We start from the raw sequence: 22,520 nt of genomic DNA, 5'->3' as shown, positions 1-22,520 counted from the left end.
CTTAAAATTCACATAACTCTCCTTTTCCAACAGAATACTTTTTTTTCTTAGTGTTAATGCTTTTACTTTAACACTCTAGAGCCTTTTCTTAGCTTCTCCCACAAACCCTGCATTTTGAGAGCCTGTTTCTCAGTGAATCTTTTTGACACATCTCAAGATATTTTTTCATTTCAGTTATTTCTCTTGATTTCTACCTATATCACTGATGTTGTTTTAACGACCTTCTCCCCCGTGAGCCCTACCTGCTCCACCACCAACCCAGGCGAGATAATCGCTAGAATACAGCAATACGGAAACATGAGTATTGTGAATTACCAGTAAGCTGGTGTACTGCATACTCTAGGAGTGTTCTTGGTTGCCCAAGCTACTCAAGCAAGTTACAGCAGGATTTTCTTCTGCTACTATTACATATGCTTTAAGCACTGTCTCCATTTGGGACTGCTATCATTTACCAAAATAACACAAAGTATATGGAAAAAAGGCATGCTATGTAACAAGTTGCCAAGTTCTGTTTTTACAGAAAATCTAAAGCATAAGAAATGCCATCTTCCATTTTTAGCTATTTTAAACATCATCACAGCTTATAATTTAATAAGTTCACAGCAATGCTATGTGAAGAATTCAAAATTCAGACAAAATAAACCGAACCAATAACACAGCCAAACTAAAGTGTTAAAACGCGCAAAAGATCTCATCAGTAGCAAAAATAAGCAAGGAAATTTAATTCTCTTCTCCAGTTGAACTTTGTTTCTCTGATGAGCAGATACACCTCCAGCCATGCTTTGACCTCCCAGCAGACTGCCCTTCCCTCTCGCCCAACGCTGGGGTAACGCTGTCCAGTAATTCACCGCGGCGCTCACCAGCACGTGACTATCGGGGTAGGTTTCCATAACTTGTAGTACAAGCAAACTAGAGCAACACAGCAGACCGCCACGCTCTTTTTGCCCACCGTCAGCTACGACATTCATTGCCTTATCACCATCTCACAACCACGGCCCAGACCGCTCAGAGCATTGACAGCGCCTCGCTCAGTTTCTACATCCATTTAATTTTTGGCTGCTTGGAAAATGCCAGCAAGGGTACCAATTAGTGTCAGCTCTAACAGTTGCTTTACGTGATATACACACCTGCCTACTAGGGCTGGAGAACCGACGCATTTTACATAGGCCATCTAACACAGATACCCAATGGGAATAATCTTTGGCACTATCTACCTGAACCATATTTGAACCACTGACCTGAAAACAAAAGGCTTTGTATTTCATTACCAATCCTTGGAGCCATCAAGTTCTGTATATGTGGAAAAACTTTAATAACATAAGGCTGACAGCAGTTAAGACTGAAGTCATGAACTTCTGTAAGCATCTGCTCACTCATGCCTCATGCTAGTACAGAAGCACGCCATTTGGCTAGGTAAACCCTTTAAGTCACCCTCTCTTTCTTCTGTATTCATAATGTATACAGATTTTTTAATGCAGACCCTCCAAATCAAATTTATTTAATTCAGCTTTACGACAGAGAAAGCTGCAACAACAGTGGTACTAACATCATTAACAATGAAGCCCCGTATGGATAAGGCTTCTATTATTTTACAGAAGTGAGAATTTTACCTTTAGACTCATTTAATTTTAAATGTCTAGTTTAAGTTTTAGTTCATGCTAAGTTTGTGAGTAGTTTTGCGGACACGTTACATCCCCGTGACATTAGCACGTTTTGCTGAAGGCAAAGGAAAGCATGGATGATATTGCAGAAGAAAGAAACCCTGGAAGATAAAGCAAAATAAATCTATGATAATTTTTCATTCTCTGGACCAGTCAAGCTTTATCCCTAGCTTATAACACCAGGTCTTTAGCTAACATGGGCAGCTGCAGAGCACTGTACAACCCACTGAATTCTCCCAGCTTTTCTCCTTTTCCCCTGCCTCTGGTGGACACCATTCTCTCTTAACAGGAATGATGACAGCTGATGCTAATGCTGCTTTGTGGTTCAGCTGTCTGATGATGTGGCTAGCACTTTGTCTCCACAGATTATAAATTTGTCACCTCTGTGATCTATTCAATCTCCAGTATCCTGCGGCCTGCAAATGCAATAATCTCCATTTCCAGCATTCAGATCTCCCAGTGGTAGTGAGCAAATCATTGTCAAAGCACTCGAAAAACAACACTAACTATCTTTCTTGTACTACAATCATGAAAGCTTACATAAATAAGGAAATGTCACCCATGCCGACTTTAAAAGCCTGTCCAGGTGAAATACAGTGGGAAAAAGAATAAAAAAAAGTAAATCCTCAAATGTACCTTGATACAGTGGGAAAATTCTTTATGACTTTTTGTTTTGGAAACTTTAAATGCACTACAAATAAGGATCAAATTTGTGTCGGTTGTGGAAGTGTCATCTTTTGAAAATCACCTTTTGAAAAATCAAACACAGCAAGAAGAAAAGCATAAAGTCAGAAAAGAGAAATGTCAAAGCATTTTGGTTCCGTAGCTGTTCAGGTATGGGATGATGTACCATGATGTGCCTCTTTAGGGTTTTCAGAAGCGGAGCGCTGAAACTAAACTAAAATGATGAAGTAAACCCTTAGAGTAAGCAGTCCCTACGAAGCGCCTTGATGAAGCAGTCTGATGCACAAAAGCCACACACAGCTGAAGTTCGGCGCCTGTCACTAGCCTGCCCTGCAATGCCATTTGGAGTCCCCACACCAAAGGACCTTCTTGGCACCCCCGTTTGCTGTGCACCCAGTGACAGCACAAGGTAAGCAGCAGCTTTTTCTGCAAGTAGCCGCAGCTTGTAAACAGAAAGTCTTCCCAAGGGTAAAGGGTCAAGACAGTTTCAAAGGAAATAATAGTGGTGGTTAAACAGCAGCATTTAATCAAGCAGTATTTCCATTGTTCTGCAGAGCACTTGTACCTATTGATCCCAAGCCTGGCCACTTCAAAGACTCCTCAATACAAGAAACACAGGTGAAAGACAGAGGCGGAAAACAGGAAGGGTCACGAGAAGCAAAAGGAGTCTGGTAATAAGCAACTGGAGAAAAGTCAAAGGTCAATCAAGGCAGCTGATGTCTACGCATAACTACAGCAGGAGACCTGACAACTTCATTGAAGTCGCAGTGTTTTCTCCATTCATTTGAAGGCTGCGAGGCTGGTTTTCAGTCTGCCTCAAAGCGTCTTCCTGATTAACACACCGGATTCAGCATTATCACCTAAGTCACAAATGTACATCGACTTTCTGAAAAACTGTTTTAGGTTACACACCAAACAGTTTGATTTTCTTCTTTTAAAGAACATACACAGGCACCCATACAAAATATGAATATCAAAGGACGGAAAGATAATTTTCTTTATTTCCCCCGTGATTTCCAAAATGACGACTTGAAATTTTTACCTATGCTTGTTGCTAACTTACTGAGTATCCATCCCAGCTGATGCACATATTGTCCAGAGAGGACAACTGTTACAAAAACAAAAAAACTACAGAAGTTTTAAACAACTCAAATACTTCCCCCCTGCTCTGTCAGACGTTGACACCTCTGCAATTTGTCTGTTAAATCTTTAGAACTAGTGTAGCTCCCACTGCAGTAGTTTCTGTAGAGTTCACAATATTTCATATATTTCTCAACTTGGCAGGCCTGTGAGAGTGTAAAAAAATTCAGTATTTGTCAACTAGTCTTCCAACTGGTATTACCATGTTTCATTTAAAAACTAGCATTTAGTCAGGTCCTGAAAAATACAAAGTCTGTGACAGAAGGAAAAAAACTGCCCCAATTTTCCCAAAGCCCACGATAACTTCTTAACCCGTGGACTTTTCTTCTGTTACAGTAGGAAATATGTTCCTTCTTTATGCCAATGCTTTCTCCTGCTGGAGCTAAAAAGCATCAGCTGTACCTCAATTACCTTCGTGGATACGATCTAAAATTCCAAGGCAAAAAGAGGGAAGGCATAAGAAAAAAGTAAGTTTTTCTTCAAAACAGAAAATAAAATACATATAAATCTTCCTGTTTGTCTCTCATTTACCATGCATGTTATTTCAGGATTCCACTCTCATATTCTTCACTGCCCTTATTATAGAACCAAATAGCCTTATCACAGATTAGGACTCACTTATCAGACTGTGTATTTATAATTTAGATTCCTATATAAATATCCACATAATAATCCAGATTTCATTGCTGAGATCTAATACTATCTAATATTAATACTGATATAATACTATCTCAGTAGTATTATAAGCATTCACTGTAGCTAGAAAAAACGCATACCTCTACATTGTTATGTCAGAATTGTGAGGTCTGAGAAGATATTTGACAAAAGGCAAGGAATTATAGCTCAAGTTTGACTTCAAACCTGAAACGTATATGAATTGCCGTGAGCAACAGGTTCTTTTTCAAAGTGCTGTGCAAAGATGGAAAAATATAACAATACTGAAGATCTACAAAATGTTACGGATTGTAGAATGACCTCATAAACCAGATTTTTTTTCATTGTGTTATTTCAATAACGCAAGGTTTTAAGTTATTGATCTTACAAGATATAATCACTTAACACTTTTCTGGTGTTTATCTCATGAACCAGAAGAATTTTCTGTTTATTTTGGTCCAAATTATTTATTGAATGTTTATTCTGCTTTCACTATCTCAATTTGTCATTACATAATGACTTAGAGAGAACCTGAGATTTCAGAATTTGGCTAAATAGCACAACTATGAAATACAACAACATAATTTTATTCGTCCTATCAAACTTTCCGCTTCATTAGTCCTTCTCCAAAACTTAACGTTTTCCACTACCTGGCTGAATTTCCCTTAAGAGAAATCATGCAATTTCACTCAGGAAAATAGCAAAATGGGCATAAGAGCTTGCGTCATAATAAAACCATTTTGGACTAATAACATTTCTGTGTGAAAAAGATTTTAGTAATGGTTTAACTAACCATGTTTTTTCCTAGCAGTTAATATTTTCAATGCAGTTAAACATCATCCTTTAAATCAATCTATTGTTGATTTACTGATGAAAAATTAGTTTGGTAGTAAATGTATCTTTATGGAAAACACAGCAAAAAAGGACTAGGAATTAAGTGCACCATGTCACACAACCATTAAAGACATTATTATTATTATAACATGATACGACTTCTATTAGGAGAAATAAGAGATACAATTTTTATCGAACTATAGTCCAGTTCTCTTGGGCATTTACTGATCAGGAAAAGTGCAACATTCTCTCTTGAAATTCAAGTACTACTTGTTCTTTTTTTTTTTTTTTTTTTTTTTTTCTGTCCAAACTGTTTCTTTATCACCACTTTCTGGTTGCAGTTAAAAAGTAAAATAAAAAAAGTCAATAGCATCATCAATGGGGTAAAAATATTAAGGCCTTTTCTGAAAATGAATCAGGTGCAGATATTGAACTGTACTTTTTCATCCTTTGTCTCACTTTTCAAATGATAATTTCTTCCACAGCCACCATTAAATCTTGATCTATTCCAGCTCTCTGTATGGGTCATTGATTCTAGATGTACCATGGTTATTTTTAAATGTTTCTCTTTCGTAGAGAAAAAGAGGGCTGTCTAGAGCCAGATGGGTAACTTCACACTTCATTTATCAAACCCAATGCGTGAGACCCCACCCTCTCTTTCCCACTATTGCTGTTAAATTTCCATATAATTTGGTAACAATTTTCATTATCATACAGTGACCCTAAAAAGTCTATACAGGTTCGCATGGTTAGTCCAAAATTCACAGCTGTTCCCTTCACCCTCTATTTGTTACAGTAGAGTCCAAGGTTCCCCTTACTTTATAAGCTGAAGGGTGACCTTCTAGAAGCAGAGGTCAAGAAGGGGTCAGTTCAAAGGGCTAGAGCAGTTCCTTAACAGCTATAACAACCTGTCCATCAGGCACTATCGTGCAGTATAAACAAATCTGGGGCTTTAAAAACTCTGGACCATTTCTGTTAACACTTAGAGGACGTTCACTGAGTCCTACCTGAAGTCTTTGGGATCACCGCCACTCACCCAACAGAGAACAACTTGAAACCCCGGAAGACCTGCTCGGATACTTAAGATACTGATGGCACCTTTGAGTCAGAAGTATATGAAACAGTGAACCGTAACACCGAGCGCACTGCCATGTGTTTTGGACTATGGAGCTGAAATAAAAACTTAAAAGAGTAATTTCAGCTCATTAATATGCGGAAATAGTGGTACCACTTAAAAACAAATAATGCAAGGACAGGCTTCAACCAAGTAGATACATATCAAAACAGTGTGTATGCCTTTTTCTGCAAAAAGCTAAACTTTAAAAAGTTGGATCAGTTTGTATAAACAGTTCCCAGCACATATATTATTAAGGTGTCAATGACACAAACAAAACCCATGAAAGAACAGAATGTCGACCTAACTCTGCGAAGACCAAGCACAGAGTAAAGTTTTTGCCAGCTGCCCTCCCTTCGTTGACCTAAATTTCTTGAAGTTGTACTGTTCATAATGTGCTCTCTAATGCACAATGTAAGGTAATTAGAGTCATCTGTATTTAACTTCCAGAGGAAAAAAAAATTCTATTATCTAATCTAGCTGATCCCCTGATAGCCTGTTGAAAGTAAAATACTGTAACCTATTGCCTGCCCTTTGACAAGTGCTAATTATTTCCTGTCCAAGCACATTTTTCTCATGTAATTCCAAAGTACACAACAGCCTGATCTCTAAAACATGGGCAGCCCTGCTAGTACCACGGTGGACGTTTTATAACTTTCACCGCCGTATGCTTGATGGCTACCACAGTCACTGCTTCATTCCAGACATCTAGCTGAGGCTTTGATGAAGTAAAGTGAGGTGTACGGTAACGGTCTGTTTATGCAGATCATATGGATGAGACACTCAGATAGGTCACTGGAATGGGAAACATCAAATGGAAAGAAAAAGGATTATGGATATTTAATACTCAAAGGACACTTTCTTTCAGAACTTCCGAGGCACAAGGCTCTTGAAACTTTCTTTCAGGTGTTTAGTTTTAAGAAGGCCTGCACTTCGTCTGCTTGTGCCTCTCCCCACCCCTCCCCAAGAGCTTTAGCATTTCTGTGTCAGACTAGACTACGTCTACAACCGCAAGGCTGGCCCCAGCCTCCGATCCCAGGGCGAGCGGCGAGCAGAGCCCAGGAACACCGCAGCCCGCATTACATTTAAATGAGCCCCCATGGCCGTGAATCCCAACAACTTCATATATTAGGAAATCATTAAACTAAATGAACACTAAAAAGATGTTCTGCTCACTAAAATTGTTTATCCTTTTCTTATCTCTAGCAAGCTTTCTGTTCCAGTTCACAGCAAAGATGCGTGCGTCCCACAGAAAAGCCTGAAGTGATTTCCTCAGTTTCCACTGTAGCCAAACCTTCTGCACTATTTGGTAAGCATGGTGATGGAAGGCAAGAAAACCCCCACAAAATCCCTTAAATCCCTCAAAAAGGAAGCGACAAACCCCACCTGACAATACAGGCAATACCGTATTTACATTGCTGAGCTCTCTTCCGCTCTGAGATCTTAATGGATCGGTGCGCAAGTAAACATTCCATACTGATAAGAACACAAACTTATAAAAGCCTTTAATTTCTATAATAATTGCTACTATGTAATAACATTTAATTTATCTAAAGCTTCTAAAATGTTTCAAGTCCATGGACTCTAATTACTGGGAACCACAAAGCCACTCGAGTGCCAGACCCAACACCTACAATTAAACTTTCAAAATCAATCCCGTAGAATTTCCAGGAACTTGACAAAATCACACACTGACAAAACACAGGAGAACTCCTTTAACTGGAACATTTAGCACAGGTAAAAGAATCATGCCAATTAAGTCCTAATTTGAATTAACAAAATCATTAAAAAAATATATATTTGACTGAAAACTGTATTTAATTGTAAGCACAGGTTGTCTTCTGGTTTTAAAGGAAAGCTGTACATTTGGTAGAAAAGTTTAGTGGACTGTTAGATAGTTTATGTAAATATGATAAATAAGAAAAAAAAGAGATGATATTAAATCAGTATGAATCTGTTGCTTTGAGAAATAGATGGGAAAAAAGGTAACATTTAGCAGCTAAAAAGGACACAAGGTGGTATATGGTGGAAATTCTTTCCAAAATCCACATATTTCTGAGCAAACCAGAAGTATCTGCAGTTTCTGAAATGCATTCACCTGACTACATTCCAGCAAAAACTTTTTCAAATAAAAACATAAGTAACTTTTTAAAAATATTAACATCACCTAATTTATTACCATAGCAATGAGTTCAGTTTAAAAACTCAAGTATAATAAAACAGCCACACGACACAAACTCCAGCAATGCGAACACTTAAGCCAATCTCACCCAGCACAACCCAGTTAACCGCAGTAGGGCACCACAAGAACATGTGAGGACCATGAAGAAAGCGGGCAAGAAAGGTACCTATTTGCATGGCATGCCAACAAGGAGTATTGCTCATATTGTTAGCAACACAAGGAAAACCTTAGAGCACTTAAGGTGATAGTAGTCCTCAAATATGTATGCTGCCTATGACGCTGTTACCAATAGACTGCAATATATAAGCACAGTAAAGGAGCATTCTAACCCACGAAGTAACTCTGAAATCAGAAGCAGAAACCTCAACTATTCTTTTCACGGAAAAACACTATTTGAACCGTGAAAATTTTGATTTTTTTTTCTTTTTCCCCCTCCCAGTGTCAGCTTGCCCCCCTCCCCACCCAGGGGATTTAAAAGTGTATAGTTGAGATAATTGTTTCTAATTTTGTTTTCTTAGTATTTTTCAAAAATATCTCACCTTGCTGCCCATTCTTTACGCAGCTTTTGTCGCTCAGTAAGAACTAGCAAGAAGCAGCTGATGGTTTCATTCCTTTGTTCATCAATTTGTTCCTCTTTTCCAACTTCAGAGAGGACCAGGCTTGTCTTAAAGGGAAAAAACCACATAAAAATTATAATCTAGAAATAGGAAACAATGTGTAAAATTAATAAAAAACCCATAAGCAAATAAGGACAGTAAATCAATAGGGTTTTTTATTACAGTTCCACTGCTGACAAATCAATACAGTAAATGATGGTTAGAAATGGCCACCATATATTTGGTATTTAATCAATATACATGGCACATAAGGTAAACCTTAAAATCTCATTGCCTTAAGTAACACAACAAGGCATTGTGCATTCTAGCTCTCACTGCCTTGAGACATAATACTCTTGTTTTCTAAATATTTACTTGAATCAAATCATACCCAAAATGTTTCCCTTAACACAGCATTCATTTGGGGGGGTTTGCCCCTTCCCTTTGATCCTTGGTGCTAAAGAAGTTCCTTGGAGCTAAAGAAGAAAATGCTTGTTTTTATTCTGTCTTCTGAAAAGAATTTCTGATAACGTCCCCCCGTTCCCTTTATTGTGAAATATTTCAAGTAAACAAGCAGTAAAACTACCTTTTTTGCATTTATGGAATAAATAATAGATATATAACCACACAATGGATTTAGGTCATCTGTGGAGTAGGATGATACTCAGTCTCCGCAGAGCAAAAGCTACTGGCCTTCCACAACTGAAACATTGCATCGACAGTTAATGCTGATGTAATGAGACTGCAGATGGTTTTTTTGTCCTTCATTCACCCGGCAAGCTAACTCCAACCCCCTCCCTCTATCTTCACCTTCAACTACTAACTCACCCACCGTTTTTTCTCCTCTCCTTTCTCCTATGCTTCCCCACGTCTGCCAACTTGGAAAAGACACGGCACATGCAGATGTTGATGCTACTAATGCACAGGTCAACCGGTGCCCACGTGGTGCTGTGATGCGCAGCAGTGCGACCGCAACAGAGATCTAGAGTGGACGCTGCAAGCCTTTTCCTTCAGTGAAGATTTGCCTTTCTCGCCTTAATCAGCCACTGATATTCGCTTAATTATTTTTGCTATTCTAACCTTCAGTCACATGTTCTGCAAACATATCAAAGCATTTAAATGGTTTCCGGAAGGATGACTGAATAGACAGAATGCTTGCACAAACCTAGTTTTTTCACAGAAAAGGAGGCAAAAATATGTTTCTAACCCGAGCAATTGTAGAAATGAGTTTGAAAGCTCATCTCAGACATCACCAAGAACTGCACTGCCTACTCCCAGCATGGCCTCTCTTACAGGAACGACACAACGGATCGCCTCCTCCGCAACATTGCATACACGTTACATCTGCCCTGCCCAAATGTACACCCACAAAAATTCTTCTGGGAATTCTGCCAGATAAATGGTGGTTGTTATGTTCAGTTTGTTAAAAGGGGAAGATCTGTCCTTGGTCTGACAGGTGGGGTGTGTATCTTTCCCCCCACAACACCCAATAATATGCAGATTGTACGCTACTTAAGCTATGTAAAGTTGCAGTAACATTGCTACTGCCATGGTGGTTCCAAGAGACAAGTATGACAGGGTTCATAGAGTCAGAAAATACTTCTATTACACCAACATCAGATTACAAACAGCAAAAAGCATCTCCCTCCCCTCCTCCCAGCTCTATCAGTTGCCCTACCAAAAGGTATTACCCCATCATATGGGACTTACACATCAAAAAGAACATTTTCTTGTAAAAAACCAAAGCATTCAAAACTGTCTATACAGATCACATTCTTGACCCTGCTTTGACATTACAAAGCAAACAAAAAGCCAGAGAGCATTTTCAGATAAGGATTCCCTGACATGGTTTCCCTTACGCTGACCTATAACATCTTTTCCACAAGCTCTAATATCCGCCAACCTCAACAATCCTGATCTTACAGCCCCACTTCCAGCAGCTGCACAGTTTAAAGCAGCATTTGACAGAGGACTTCAGCGTGTGAGAGAACATTCTCACATAATGTAGAGATGCACATTCTTTAATTGATGTAAATTAACAGACTTTGTCATTCAGAATAAATATACCCATTTAGGCTTTAAGTTTCATATTTACCAGACACAAGGCTTGACACGGCACTGTAACTGATGTGTATCTCTGTATTATAGGGCGGTCAGACCTCAGCTAGATCACTGTACACCAAGATTTCCTTTTCAGAATCCTCATGCGGCCTTATTAATCACAATGGGATAGATAAACCCACTGGTGACGATGTAGAAGTCTACTTCTCTTCAAGACTGCAGAAAAGCCCCAAGTGCAATGACGCTACGCCTCACGCAGCTCACAGGATGGTCATTTGCGGGCAACAAATATCAAGATCCTCCTAAATAAGTGATTCCCAAAGCATACAGCGCGGAGAACTGAGAGTCCTGAAGCATTTTCAGTTAAAATCTAATGAAAAGATGATGTGATTAGAGTAGTATCAGTCAGAGAAGATGGGTGAGCACTTCTCCAAGTATTTACAATCACATAGCGCTTCTGTACGAACCCTGATGGCCTGGCCAAATTGCAGCTCTGGTGCCGAGTTCTACTGCCTGAAGCCCCCTCCACCTACAGAAACATCATAATTCTGCAATTGAACATAATTTAACTTTTACTGAGAGAACAACTACACTGCTCCAGCCTTCTGTTAACACCTGTCAGTTCTGTGGTGACGGACGCAGTTCGACTCAAACTCATAGTTTGGGACCGATATCATAAACACTTCTTTACTGAGCCCTGTGAGTACCGCTGCAACTACCTGGAGGGTGAAATAGTACTACTAAACCACATACAACTACAATACATAGCAATTGAACTGATTTACTTGTTTTCTAAGGGTGCTGAGGGCAGTAAGGTTACCCGGAACACGAGGGCAGGGTTTGATATGTAGCTTTTACAGAGGCATTTCTTAATAACTCGCTATTCTTATCCTCTCAATAAAAATCCCAAATTGTAACAAATAAAGCAGCGATATGGGTAAAATAATAGAACTGCAAAACGTATTCCTTGGAAAGTTTTGTTTTCCATGCAACTTGTTTTGGGATTTATTTTTAACAAGGGGATTCGATATATAACTTGACTGATAAAGGTCAAGGGTTCAAGAAACTCGGTCAAAGATGTTATCAGCTGGGAAAGCCATTTCCTCACATCAACACTGATAAAAATCCATCAGAAACTCAGCCAATACCACCCCTGCTCTAAAGGGCAGGAATGACCTTCTTTTGAACATCACTATAGCCGCACATCCCATCAAAGAAAATCCGATCTTGTGTCTCAATTCTTTTAATGTTCTTTAATGACAGATAATTGTCTGCAGAGGCCCCCTTCGCCCACTGCTGAGTGAAGCCTTCACATCGCTGAGCTGGACTCACCACGGACTCGGTGTTTTCCAGCACGCTTGGGACCACAGGACAGTAGAATAAATAAACACGTAACCAGCCCTACAGCCTGTCTTATCTCATCCTAGTGTTCACAGAGATTCTTGAGGGTGGTAATGTTTACAAATTGTTGAAACTTTCTTTCTTCTGCTTCCTGAGCTGGCAAAAACGTATCCTGGACAACCTAAGCAACAAGATTACACAAACTGCTTATCACTTGAGGGAAGCAGCTTCTTGTCTCTTTAGCATGTCTCTTTAATAAGTAGTACTATTCATATTTGCAGTAAGCTTTCCCTGTGCTCTTTACAGATCTATTACTGTATTTATGGCATCTCCGTGTAAATCCCAAATGGCGTGGTCTTAAAAACACACACACAACCTGCCTCTCAAAAAAACCCAAACCCATTTATGCATATATATATAAATATATCTATCTATCTCGGATTCCAATCCAGCCTTCCATGTTAAAGATAGTATTTAGGTAATTAGAGCCTTTACTCTCCTGCTGGTACAGCGGCAGAACTAAATCTAGCGCTTTACTGACATATCAAGCAACAGCCATTGAAACATCTCCTCTTAGTATGTAAGAAAAAGGTGCTACAGTAAGATTTTAAGAGACCAACATCATATTCCTCTTACTCCCACGGACAAAATGCACCAGCGACACAGGACTGAATAGCAAGTGTTATAACCAAGTCTTACTCTTCACCCAGGATACACACCCAAAACCTCTTATGAGACTGAACAGAGCTAACCTAAGTATCGTTACAGGATTACAATAGACATTTTTTTTTTCTTAAATACACAGCAGAAGAAACTACGTTTCAACATTGATGGGCTGCTACCCTGCTTAACTGTGTGTATCCTGGGTGACATGCTTATGAACAAGAAAAAAACCCACCCAAAAACCAGAAACCCAAACCAAACAGCAACCTCTAAACACTCCAAAACCCACACTGGTACATTTTTAGTCTTTTAAAACTAGATTTCCCTTCCTTCAACACAGACCTCTCGAGGAGCCAGACTTAAGGTTAGAAACACTGTATAGCTGGAGACGTGAAGCCTAGTATTCTGTCAAACAAATTAGCCTTCAGTCTGAACTAAAGTGGCACTTGGGACAGTTTGTCTCTTGGTCCCACTTTATTGGGTCAACAAATCAGATTTTTCACTCTGAGTTAAAGATTTAATTTACTCACCACCAGTTTAAATAGGATAAGCTTCTGAATCTTTACTAACCACTTCTACTTTAATATAGCAGTCATCTCTCAATAATCAATAGCTAATACAGAGAGGAAAAACATGAAGTGTAAAATCTTTTAGCAGAGCTAAAATTTTAAATGTTGTTCTGCACCTTCCTTGTTATGTCGGTGACTTTATTTTGCTTTTAGCACAAAAGGCGTCCTGATGAAATTCTGTAAAACTGGAACACTGTGTCTTTTAGAGAAGGGGGGAAAAACAGGGCCTGAAATCTATTAAGCCATGTTAATTTAACATGTCATAACTTCTGTGTGATAAAAAAGCTAGCAATTGCTTACAAACCACTGCTCATTTCTTCTTTACTTTTAAAATTTTTACGTAACATATGAGCAAATGCACCCATTTTAATTGATACGATGGAAGCAGGCAGTAAGGTTTAAGTTATCACCCAGTAATTTGGGCACATTAAACCCACTCCTGTGCCTTTTGTTTATTAATCCATTATGCCAGATATCACAGTTTCACTCAGCAACCCTCATGTTTTGGATGATATTGAAAAATGGCTCATGTTTGTCAAAGAAAGAAAGGAAAAAAAAAAAGGGTAAAGAGGAAAAAAAGTGTTGTTTATAGAAGCCAGCTGCTCTGGCTTCGGCGCCAGCAGCTCTTCATCCTGCTATTTTACGCTCGCAACCCCCACTGCCCCCACTGGCACAGGTACAACTAAATGTTGACTTCAGTGCTTCAGAGAGCACTCAACTGATTCTGTACATGATTAATTGCCAAAGACATGGCTGACCATATGGAACAGAGAAAGCATCAAGTAATTCATACTTCTGTATATGATCATTTGGCCCCTGTTGTTTTAATGTACAGGAAAGAGCTAGTATAGCACAGACCTGGTGTCTTGCCCTTGACAGCCCATTAAGAAATCTCAAAGCACCTAGTTGAAGTTATGCTGTTGGCTTTTCAATAGCAGCCTAATAAAACAGAAGCAAAGCTTTCCAACTAGTCTTAAATCTTTCACATACAGTACATTAACCACTGCTGCTAAAACAACTGGTTTCTTATGATAGGAAATGGGATTTGATTTCTAGCCTCTGCATACTTACTGAAAGCCTTTTTCTGACCTTTGGAGGGTTTACAAAATCATTGTTCGTTTTTCCTGCCATTTTCCCCAGTTTCTTGCCATAGTGATCCTAATAGATTTGTTTAAGGTTCAGTACATTCTACTCTTACTAGCTGTTATATGCAAACTGTACAACAAAGGTAGGCTCGTGGGAGCCGAGAGGAAAGAAATTGTTATTAACTGTTTTCTTCCTGAGAGTCAGAGAAGTCACTGCAACATCTAAAACATAATTTACTTGTAAAGAGCCTATAAAACAGAACAAAAAATTCCCCAAAAGAAGCAATATACTAGCTCATGCTTTCTTTTATCAGACTGGAGACAAATCATCAAATTTCATTTGAGAAGGAAGGACAATTTATTTCAAAGCTGCAGTATTCTCAAGGATGTCTGACACAGAGCTCAATGAAAAGAAAAAGGTGCAGACTTGGAATAGATGTCAGTATCATTAACTGCTTTATATTAGTTTTATCTACCGTTAACATCTTTTCAGTCATATGCAGTCAAAGAGAAACATTTAAATAATGTTTCCCTGTCAAGGCCCTTAAGATGACAGTGCTAAAAAGTTAATCCCCATCCTCACAGATCTTCTGGCAGCTTTGACATATGTTGGCAAGGATGTATTTGCTGGCACCTTCCGTTAGAAAATATTTACATGGACTTTTCTTGTCTGGATTTTCTAGTTGTCTAAATGATCCTCAAGGTCTTATGTGGGAAATCCTAATCACTGGACACTCATCAGCAGCAATCTCTCAGGCTGCTGAATTCAGCTAACGCTATTAATACTCCAACAGAATACATGAATAATCCACAAGACAGCATAAAACTCCGTGACCATTCTGGTTATTGACAGAGCACTTCCAACATTAAAACAGCTCGTCACAGTCAAATATTATGTCTGTATTTAAATGAAATATGAAGAGAATTTTATGAAAGACACATCATTTTTGTATTTTTTTTAAAGGTAAAATAAATGGCAGCTCAAAGTGCTGGTGTAAAATCTTTGTCACAGAGATTATATCTTCTCCCCCACCATTATATTCAGTGGTGCACATCTAAACTAAGCAAGTACATAACCCAATTATAGAGCAGAATGCTTAAAGTTAGACATATGCTGAAGCTCTATATAAAAGCCTACATGCATTAAAATGTAGGGAGCCCTGCCTGTCTTTGAGGTATTCACTGCTGACAACAAAGGATGAATACCTGACTTGATAGATGAGTCGTTCGACCTAGAAAAACCTACAGAGAGTAGATCACTTAGACATTTCCAAAGAAACTTCACGTCTTGCCTATGCTAGAAAGTTGTACAATTTAGCTATACCCGTGGAGCTCAAGCAGTACATTTTCTAGCTATATGAGTTTAAAGGTCATAAATAAACCAGGTAGAGCTTATTCAGAAATAGCCACTACCTTTATGCCTATATAAGCGGATTTATACTAGGGTCTTGTACCATATATTTAGGAAAAAGGAATCCAAACAGAAGTAATGACCATGTAATTTTAGGTTACTCTGGCATGCCAAAACTCAATGAATTTCCAGTGGAGAAAAAAATAATATCTTTTTTTATTGAATGACTCAATGCAGTTATGATAGGTCTCCAAAAGATTTTCAGTATTTGGTTACATAGGAAAAAAAAAAAAAAAGTATAAAGACCAACACTGTCCGAAGTATTTTTGCTGCGTTAATCTGTTTGACAATGTTCTAAAGGTGAAGTGTAACCCATCTCATCAAGAAAGAGCAACCAAACCACTCAAGATATTTGGAATAAGAGTGGCTTAGCATCTTCAGATGTATGGGTGAGCAAAAGGTTACCCTTTAGCCACATTCTCCCAGAGCATGGCCCCTCCACCTCTGAACCATCAATAGCACAAAGGCTGAGGCAGGCCTACCATGCACAGTGGATTATATGAAGTGTAAAACATTGTGGGGGAAAAAGCTTTTGAAAGAAGTCGGGAAAAAGAAATCACGCTTGCAAGAAGATCCAGCTGACAGGCTAGTCCCTAACAAGTGAATATGTTTGAAAACATTGTGAATGCAAGAAAAGAACATGCCTTTTGTTTCCAAACCTACAGTGTGTCTTTACCCCAACTGTTGCCTGCATGGCTGAACATATGTTTTCTGAACAAGAACTGAAGCAGAAAGTGTTCTTTGTTATAATTCACTCCTTTGTATACACCTCCCTTTTCCCATTTTGGTCACATGCAAACAGTAGTTATGCTGAACACTTAAGTTCTGAAGGACTGCACAGCAGTGTATGCTTCAGTGGTTATTTACTATTGCTGAAATCAGTTGAACTAAGATGCAATACAAGACTCACTTCACTAATGTGCACTCTAGACAGCTTACATTCTGCGATACCGAATCATGCCGAGTACAACCTGCGCACGGTCACTCAGCCAGCAGACAGAAATTTCATCATTAACGATTATGCGCAGTTCTAATAAGCACTGAAGAATCTTACAACAAATGATCTTATGCGTTCACAAGAACTCAAGAATACCCTATAATTTTCTTAGCATATCAAAATTAAAATGATCAGCTTTTATGAAAAATTTAGGAAGGCAGGGAGGAGAGGAAAAAACGATGGGCTCCAAAGCCAGAAGCAGGTAATGCCATCTCACAAACACTGACATGACCTCTAGTTTGAATTGAATACTCATATAACCTTAATGATTCTTATGAAATAACTCTCCACGTAAGCAAGGCTTTGCTTTGACTCATTTATACCGAACCCCTAATACGCTGAGCTACATATACAAGGTTCTTCTAAAATATTTACAGATGCAAACTTGTACCCAAATCTCCAAACTAGCCACCGGTCCTTGTAGCACTCAAAACGCACGCTGGAATCACCGAACTTAGTATTACTGGTCACACGGAAAATTGTTTTTAAACATACCCAAACCATGAAAAAAGATGGAAAATAGTGAGTGCTAGCTTCTGAATTCATTATCACATTTTTATTTGCAACTGCCTCTTAGTGTTTAATTACATGTCATACTGCGGATTTCCTTGAACAGCACATCTTAGTATCTATATAGTATGGAAAAGCCTAGAACACCAACATTTTCCTCCCATCACTGAAGCCACTACCTGATGGCATCAAGCCACTTACTGCCTTCGCTACAACACTTTCTAGCACGACCTTTAGCAAAAATACACTTGCGCAAAAATTTGGGACACGTTCCCGATGCCATTAAGTTTACTGCAATAATTTAAAACACAGAAAGCCAAGTTACCAGAATGGGTTAAACGTTGCAGAACGAAGAAGCTGCAAGCCACAATCAAGTGGAATAGCAAGCCACTTGTCCAGAAGTGCCTGTGGGCATGCTTCATCTAAGAAGCATGCCACAGCAGAATAGCAATTCAGTACATATGCAAGATAACCACATACAGCTGAATCGTATCTTCAAATGGCATAAGGGTTTCAATGCCTTTATGGTCCTCACAGCACTAAACGCACTCGGTCTGTGGATATCCCTGTGAGAATGGGACTCTCACCATGTTGTTTCAGAACTGAAGTTTTGTCACATTTGGCTCAAGTCAGGGCTTCATGACCCCCAGCGACACCACGGCACACCGTTATGAAGGTTTAAAACTCCTAATCATGTAAGTGCAGTAGTAATACTAGCTGTCATGGCAGAAGGGACAGAAAAATAATTTAGAGCACACTCCTGGGAAGAGCATAGCAAATAAAACCAAAACAGAAGCTGATACCCTATATGTATTTAATGTATGGGGAATATGACATTGTCAAGCAGCAAGAGGGACACCACCACCCCTTGCTAGGTGTTAATTATCCAAGATCTGGAAACACACTTTTTTGCAAGCTATGATCCTTGTTACTCAACTGAAAATTACACAATCCAGTTTCAGTGCCTTATCCTCCTCCAGCCTTGTTACAGCGTGGAATTGTATTTTTATATCAAAACATGTGCTAGGTACTTTGTGTGCAGGCTTGCAAATGGTGATGACCTGCCACTGAGGGTGTGCAGTGTAAAATGTACAAACAAAGGCAATATACCAGCAAAGTAAAAAAATGGGGGACTGACAAAGAAAACGTACAGAGAAGTTTAATAATTTCATTCTCATCCAACAGTCACCCAAAATACGTAGTCACTATTTCAGATGCAGTACGTACAGTAAACAGATTCCTCCTGGGAGGGCAGGAACGACTTCTTTTTAATTCTCTTGCATTCAGACCATGTTTAGGAACAAAGTTTTGCATGTCACCCTGATTTATTAGAACATAAAGCTACATAATCCTGTAATACATACGTGCCACCTCTATATGGACACTAATTTCCCGTTAAGAGTGATAAAGGTGAACATACCTTACTAGTATATATAGACAACACAAATCTGACAAGAAAAGAGATAACTGCAAAATTAAATCAGTAGTCCAGGTACACCTGCAGTGATAAATAAGGCTATGCTTCATCATAATTAATATGTCTGATTAAACTTATCAACCTGTGGGCTCAAGAAACCTATACTTTTTTTCCCCAAAATAAAAAAAAACCCAAACCATCTCCTCCTAATTTAAAGAAAATTAAACCCAAAGTAAACTCTGCCTAATCTTGTATGTGTACGCCCGTACATGCTTTACACAGACACACACAGACCAGGGTACAACACCCCCGCAGTCACAGGTTTGCTCACGTCCTGCTCACTTGCAGTATGCCACCATGGAGCTGGAGCACTAATCCCTGGTCCACGCGGGCAGACCCGACCCTGCTGCGGACCAGTCACTCCCACAGAGGTTCTCGTCCTCCTGAGACACTCCGTTGCCTATCGCCGTCATGCCAGGAACACTAACATTCCTGGCTGTTTATTGTTCTGCATGCAACGTGTCTGTAAAACCTACGCTTTACAAACCTGTTAACGCAAACTGTAGCCAATTACTGACTATTCTACTTTGATAAGTGTTGTGTTCCAGTAAAAGTTCCCATGGTTTGGCTGTACAGATATGACAAATACCAACATGTTAATAGTCTGTGCTATCGAAGCACCACTTTTCTTCCATCAGTGTTCCCTGATACCCCATATGTGTTTGTTTCCACTTCATTCTGATTTTGAGGAAGGATTTTTGCACTGTTTCACACTCTCGGGAAGGGAGCAACAAAGCTCTCAGTAATTAGTTTATCTCCTCAGGAGAAAGAAAATAAAAAGATCATTTTTTAATCTTAAAAGGAAGATTATCAACTCATTAACCCAACAATTAAATGTACACACAAGGAAAGATCACAGAAGAGCAAAATAAATCATTTAAGACAATTTTAAAGCTTACTTCCTGTCACCTACTAATGCATTACAAAAAATCGTCTTCTGGAAATATTTTTATTTAGAGTTTAAACAAGTTCTAAATGTTGTCAATTGGTCACATTCATTTCTCATGAACTTCCAAGTATCTATAGATGGATACTAGAGAAAGAATTTAAAGCTTGAATAGCCAACTACTTGAAAACATCACTATATCAAAAATATAGACAATTTTCACTAATGACACAGCATTCAATCAGGGAAAAATAACCTTTCACTAATGAGTCACATGCCTAACAAAGAAAACTAACAGTGTGATCAACAGATCACTGTGAATATGTGCACAATGATTACTCTCTGAAACAAAAGTCACACGCTGAAGATTCTGGCGGTTCAACAAATATGACATTTGCATGATGTGTTCACAAATTATGACAATACAATTTGGAAAACAGAAAACATGGTTACTCTGTGACACCCTGTAATGACACATTCTGTTAGGCTGCACTGCGACATTCACAGCTCCTGCCTCACCATTCACTAACATCTCTTTCTGTAGGCGCGTGAAATAAGATACGGGTTCTCAAGTTCAGCTGCAAAGTCCAACTTAAGAGAGAGGTCAAAGGTGGCTGACTAATCACTTCTGCACTATTCAAGAAGGATCAATTAATCCACTAGCAAAAGTTAAAGCAATGTCAAGGATTAACATAAACTAGGCAAACGTCCTTAACAGACCTGTAGTGAGGACATGCCACAATGGAGATGTTCTCCACTTACCTAAAAAATGCTTTCGAATCTCCTGGCTTGCTGCAGAAATGAAAAAGAGCAGTTTGTGGAGGAGCGTTTGACCCGTGTTCTCCCATACAAAAACTTCTGCCCTTAAAGATACACCATGACGAGCTACACTACAGCTCTAAATCTCCATTTAATGTTACTGCCCACCTACTTCTCATTCTGCTTTGACATGGCACTACAGGGCACATCACACCTCGCAGCACTCAGATGCACACAAAAGAGAGAGAGTCTATGTCAACAATCATCCAAACTATTAATGTGGTATATACAAATATTTCTCTTACAGAGGAAAAAATGTAATTTGATTAAAAAAAAAAAAACAGTCTCTCTCACTCTCCAGTATTTGGATTCTGGAGTTTGTGGTTGGTTTCAGGTTTGTTCTTGCCTTTTAGATTTTCATTTAAGATGTTATTATGCAATCTTTTTATATATACCAAATCAGTTTTTAGGGATAACTTTACATTCATTTAGGAAAAAATAAGCTAAACCATTTTCATTGGGATACAGATTGCCTTTAAAAAATATTTTACTGTTTTTTCATATTTGTCAACAACAAAGACTGCATGCTGGAAGATGTATTTGTCATATAGTATTTAAGACTGTAAATAAGTAGCACATTTACTTTTTGTTTCACAAAAACGTTTCTTAAATGTTTATTAACAGACAGACCTACTCTAATATCAAATGAACATTATGCTCTTCAGTATTGAATAACCTTCTTTCAAGGTTGGCAGATATCACCCTGTTTCAACTGCTATGACTTCCAATCAGTTATTCTCATACTGGAGAGGTCACTTGATATAGTAAGTTGCTCTATAACACCTATGAAAAATAATGCAGAAAGTTTCGATGAGTTGTAAGAGATCTAAAATCAAGACAAAAAATCTTTGTCAAAGGCTAAGAGCGTAGCAGTTATTATGAGGAAAAAAATATTTTGATAATCACTTGTGAAAACATGTTGCCACAACACTTCGTTTTTAAAATACAGCAACCAAATACTATCAACTGAAGTTCAAACTGAAGAGCTCTCACCTCAAGGAAGTCAGCACTCTTGTCTCAACTGGAAGTTGGCAAACAAACCCCAATTTTCTACCTTGATTAACAGTTTGAAAATCACCAAACTACTATTCCTGCTAAGCTACAACTTGCTGTATTCAGAAGTGCTTTACTTTAATAAGCATGTATTATTGCTTCACCTTCTAGAGATAACATTTTCCCCTTGCCTTGTTCATTCAGTGCTTATAGATTCAGTACATGCACAGAAACTGTTGCGTACAAATCAAATCTTGGATCAAATTCATCACACTGGATGGATCACAGCCACACGTATATACTCTTTCATGTGCTGGTACAAATCTATGTGTCTCAAAAGCAGACACGACTCAAAATTGTATTCATGGTCCAAAATTATAACCAAATATTAAAAAAAGCAAACAAACTAGAATGGAGAAATCCTCCCCCCACCTCCCCAAAGGCTCAATTTTTGACACAGTGCAGCACTTAAAAGCACAAATTCCAACTTTTTTTGGCCTGCAAACACAACCACAGATGCCAGCCCCAGATAACAATCAGCACTGGGTTTAAAATCACCTAAAATCCTGGGACTCAGGGCCAATGCTAGATAATCAAAACCAAAGTAACTCGTAAGATTTCAACAGTATTTCTCCTCCATACTTCAATGACTCCAGGTAAAAAAGCACAAGACTTAGGTAAAACTCCTGAAACCGCTTTAAAAGGCTACACTTTGTTCATTATTAAACTGACTCAAGGCACTGAGCATGCTACTTTGACATTTCTACGAAGTCTTGATTTTAAATTTCTACATCAACTCATGAACAGCAACTGGTAAATTGTTATGTAAGGGGTTTTGGGTGG

The 22,520-nt window shown here is 38.7% G+C and overlaps 1 protein-coding gene across 1 annotated transcript in view; it reads right to left on the bottom strand.

Annotated features, from left to right (window-relative positions):
* The window catches only part of FTO (FTO alpha-ketoglutarate dependent dioxygenase), a 260,515-nt gene that overhangs the window by 136,960 nt on the left and 101,035 nt on the right, over window positions 1–22,520 (bottom strand). Inside the window, exon 8 of the mRNA XM_055818513.1 lies at window positions 8,809–8,933. Coding sequence (XP_055674488.1) covers window positions 8,809–8,933 — 125 coding nt within the window. The remainder of the gene's footprint in view (window positions 1–8,808; window positions 8,934–22,520) is intronic.

Source organism: Falco peregrinus, chromosome 14 (assembly GCF_023634155.1).
Source record: "Falco peregrinus isolate bFalPer1 chromosome 14, bFalPer1.pri, whole genome shotgun sequence".
Taxonomy (NCBI): Eukaryota; Metazoa; Chordata; class Aves; order Falconiformes; family Falconidae; genus Falco; species Falco peregrinus.
Note: the sequence above shows the minus strand (reverse complement) of the source record. Positions and strands in the feature narration are given on the sequence as shown.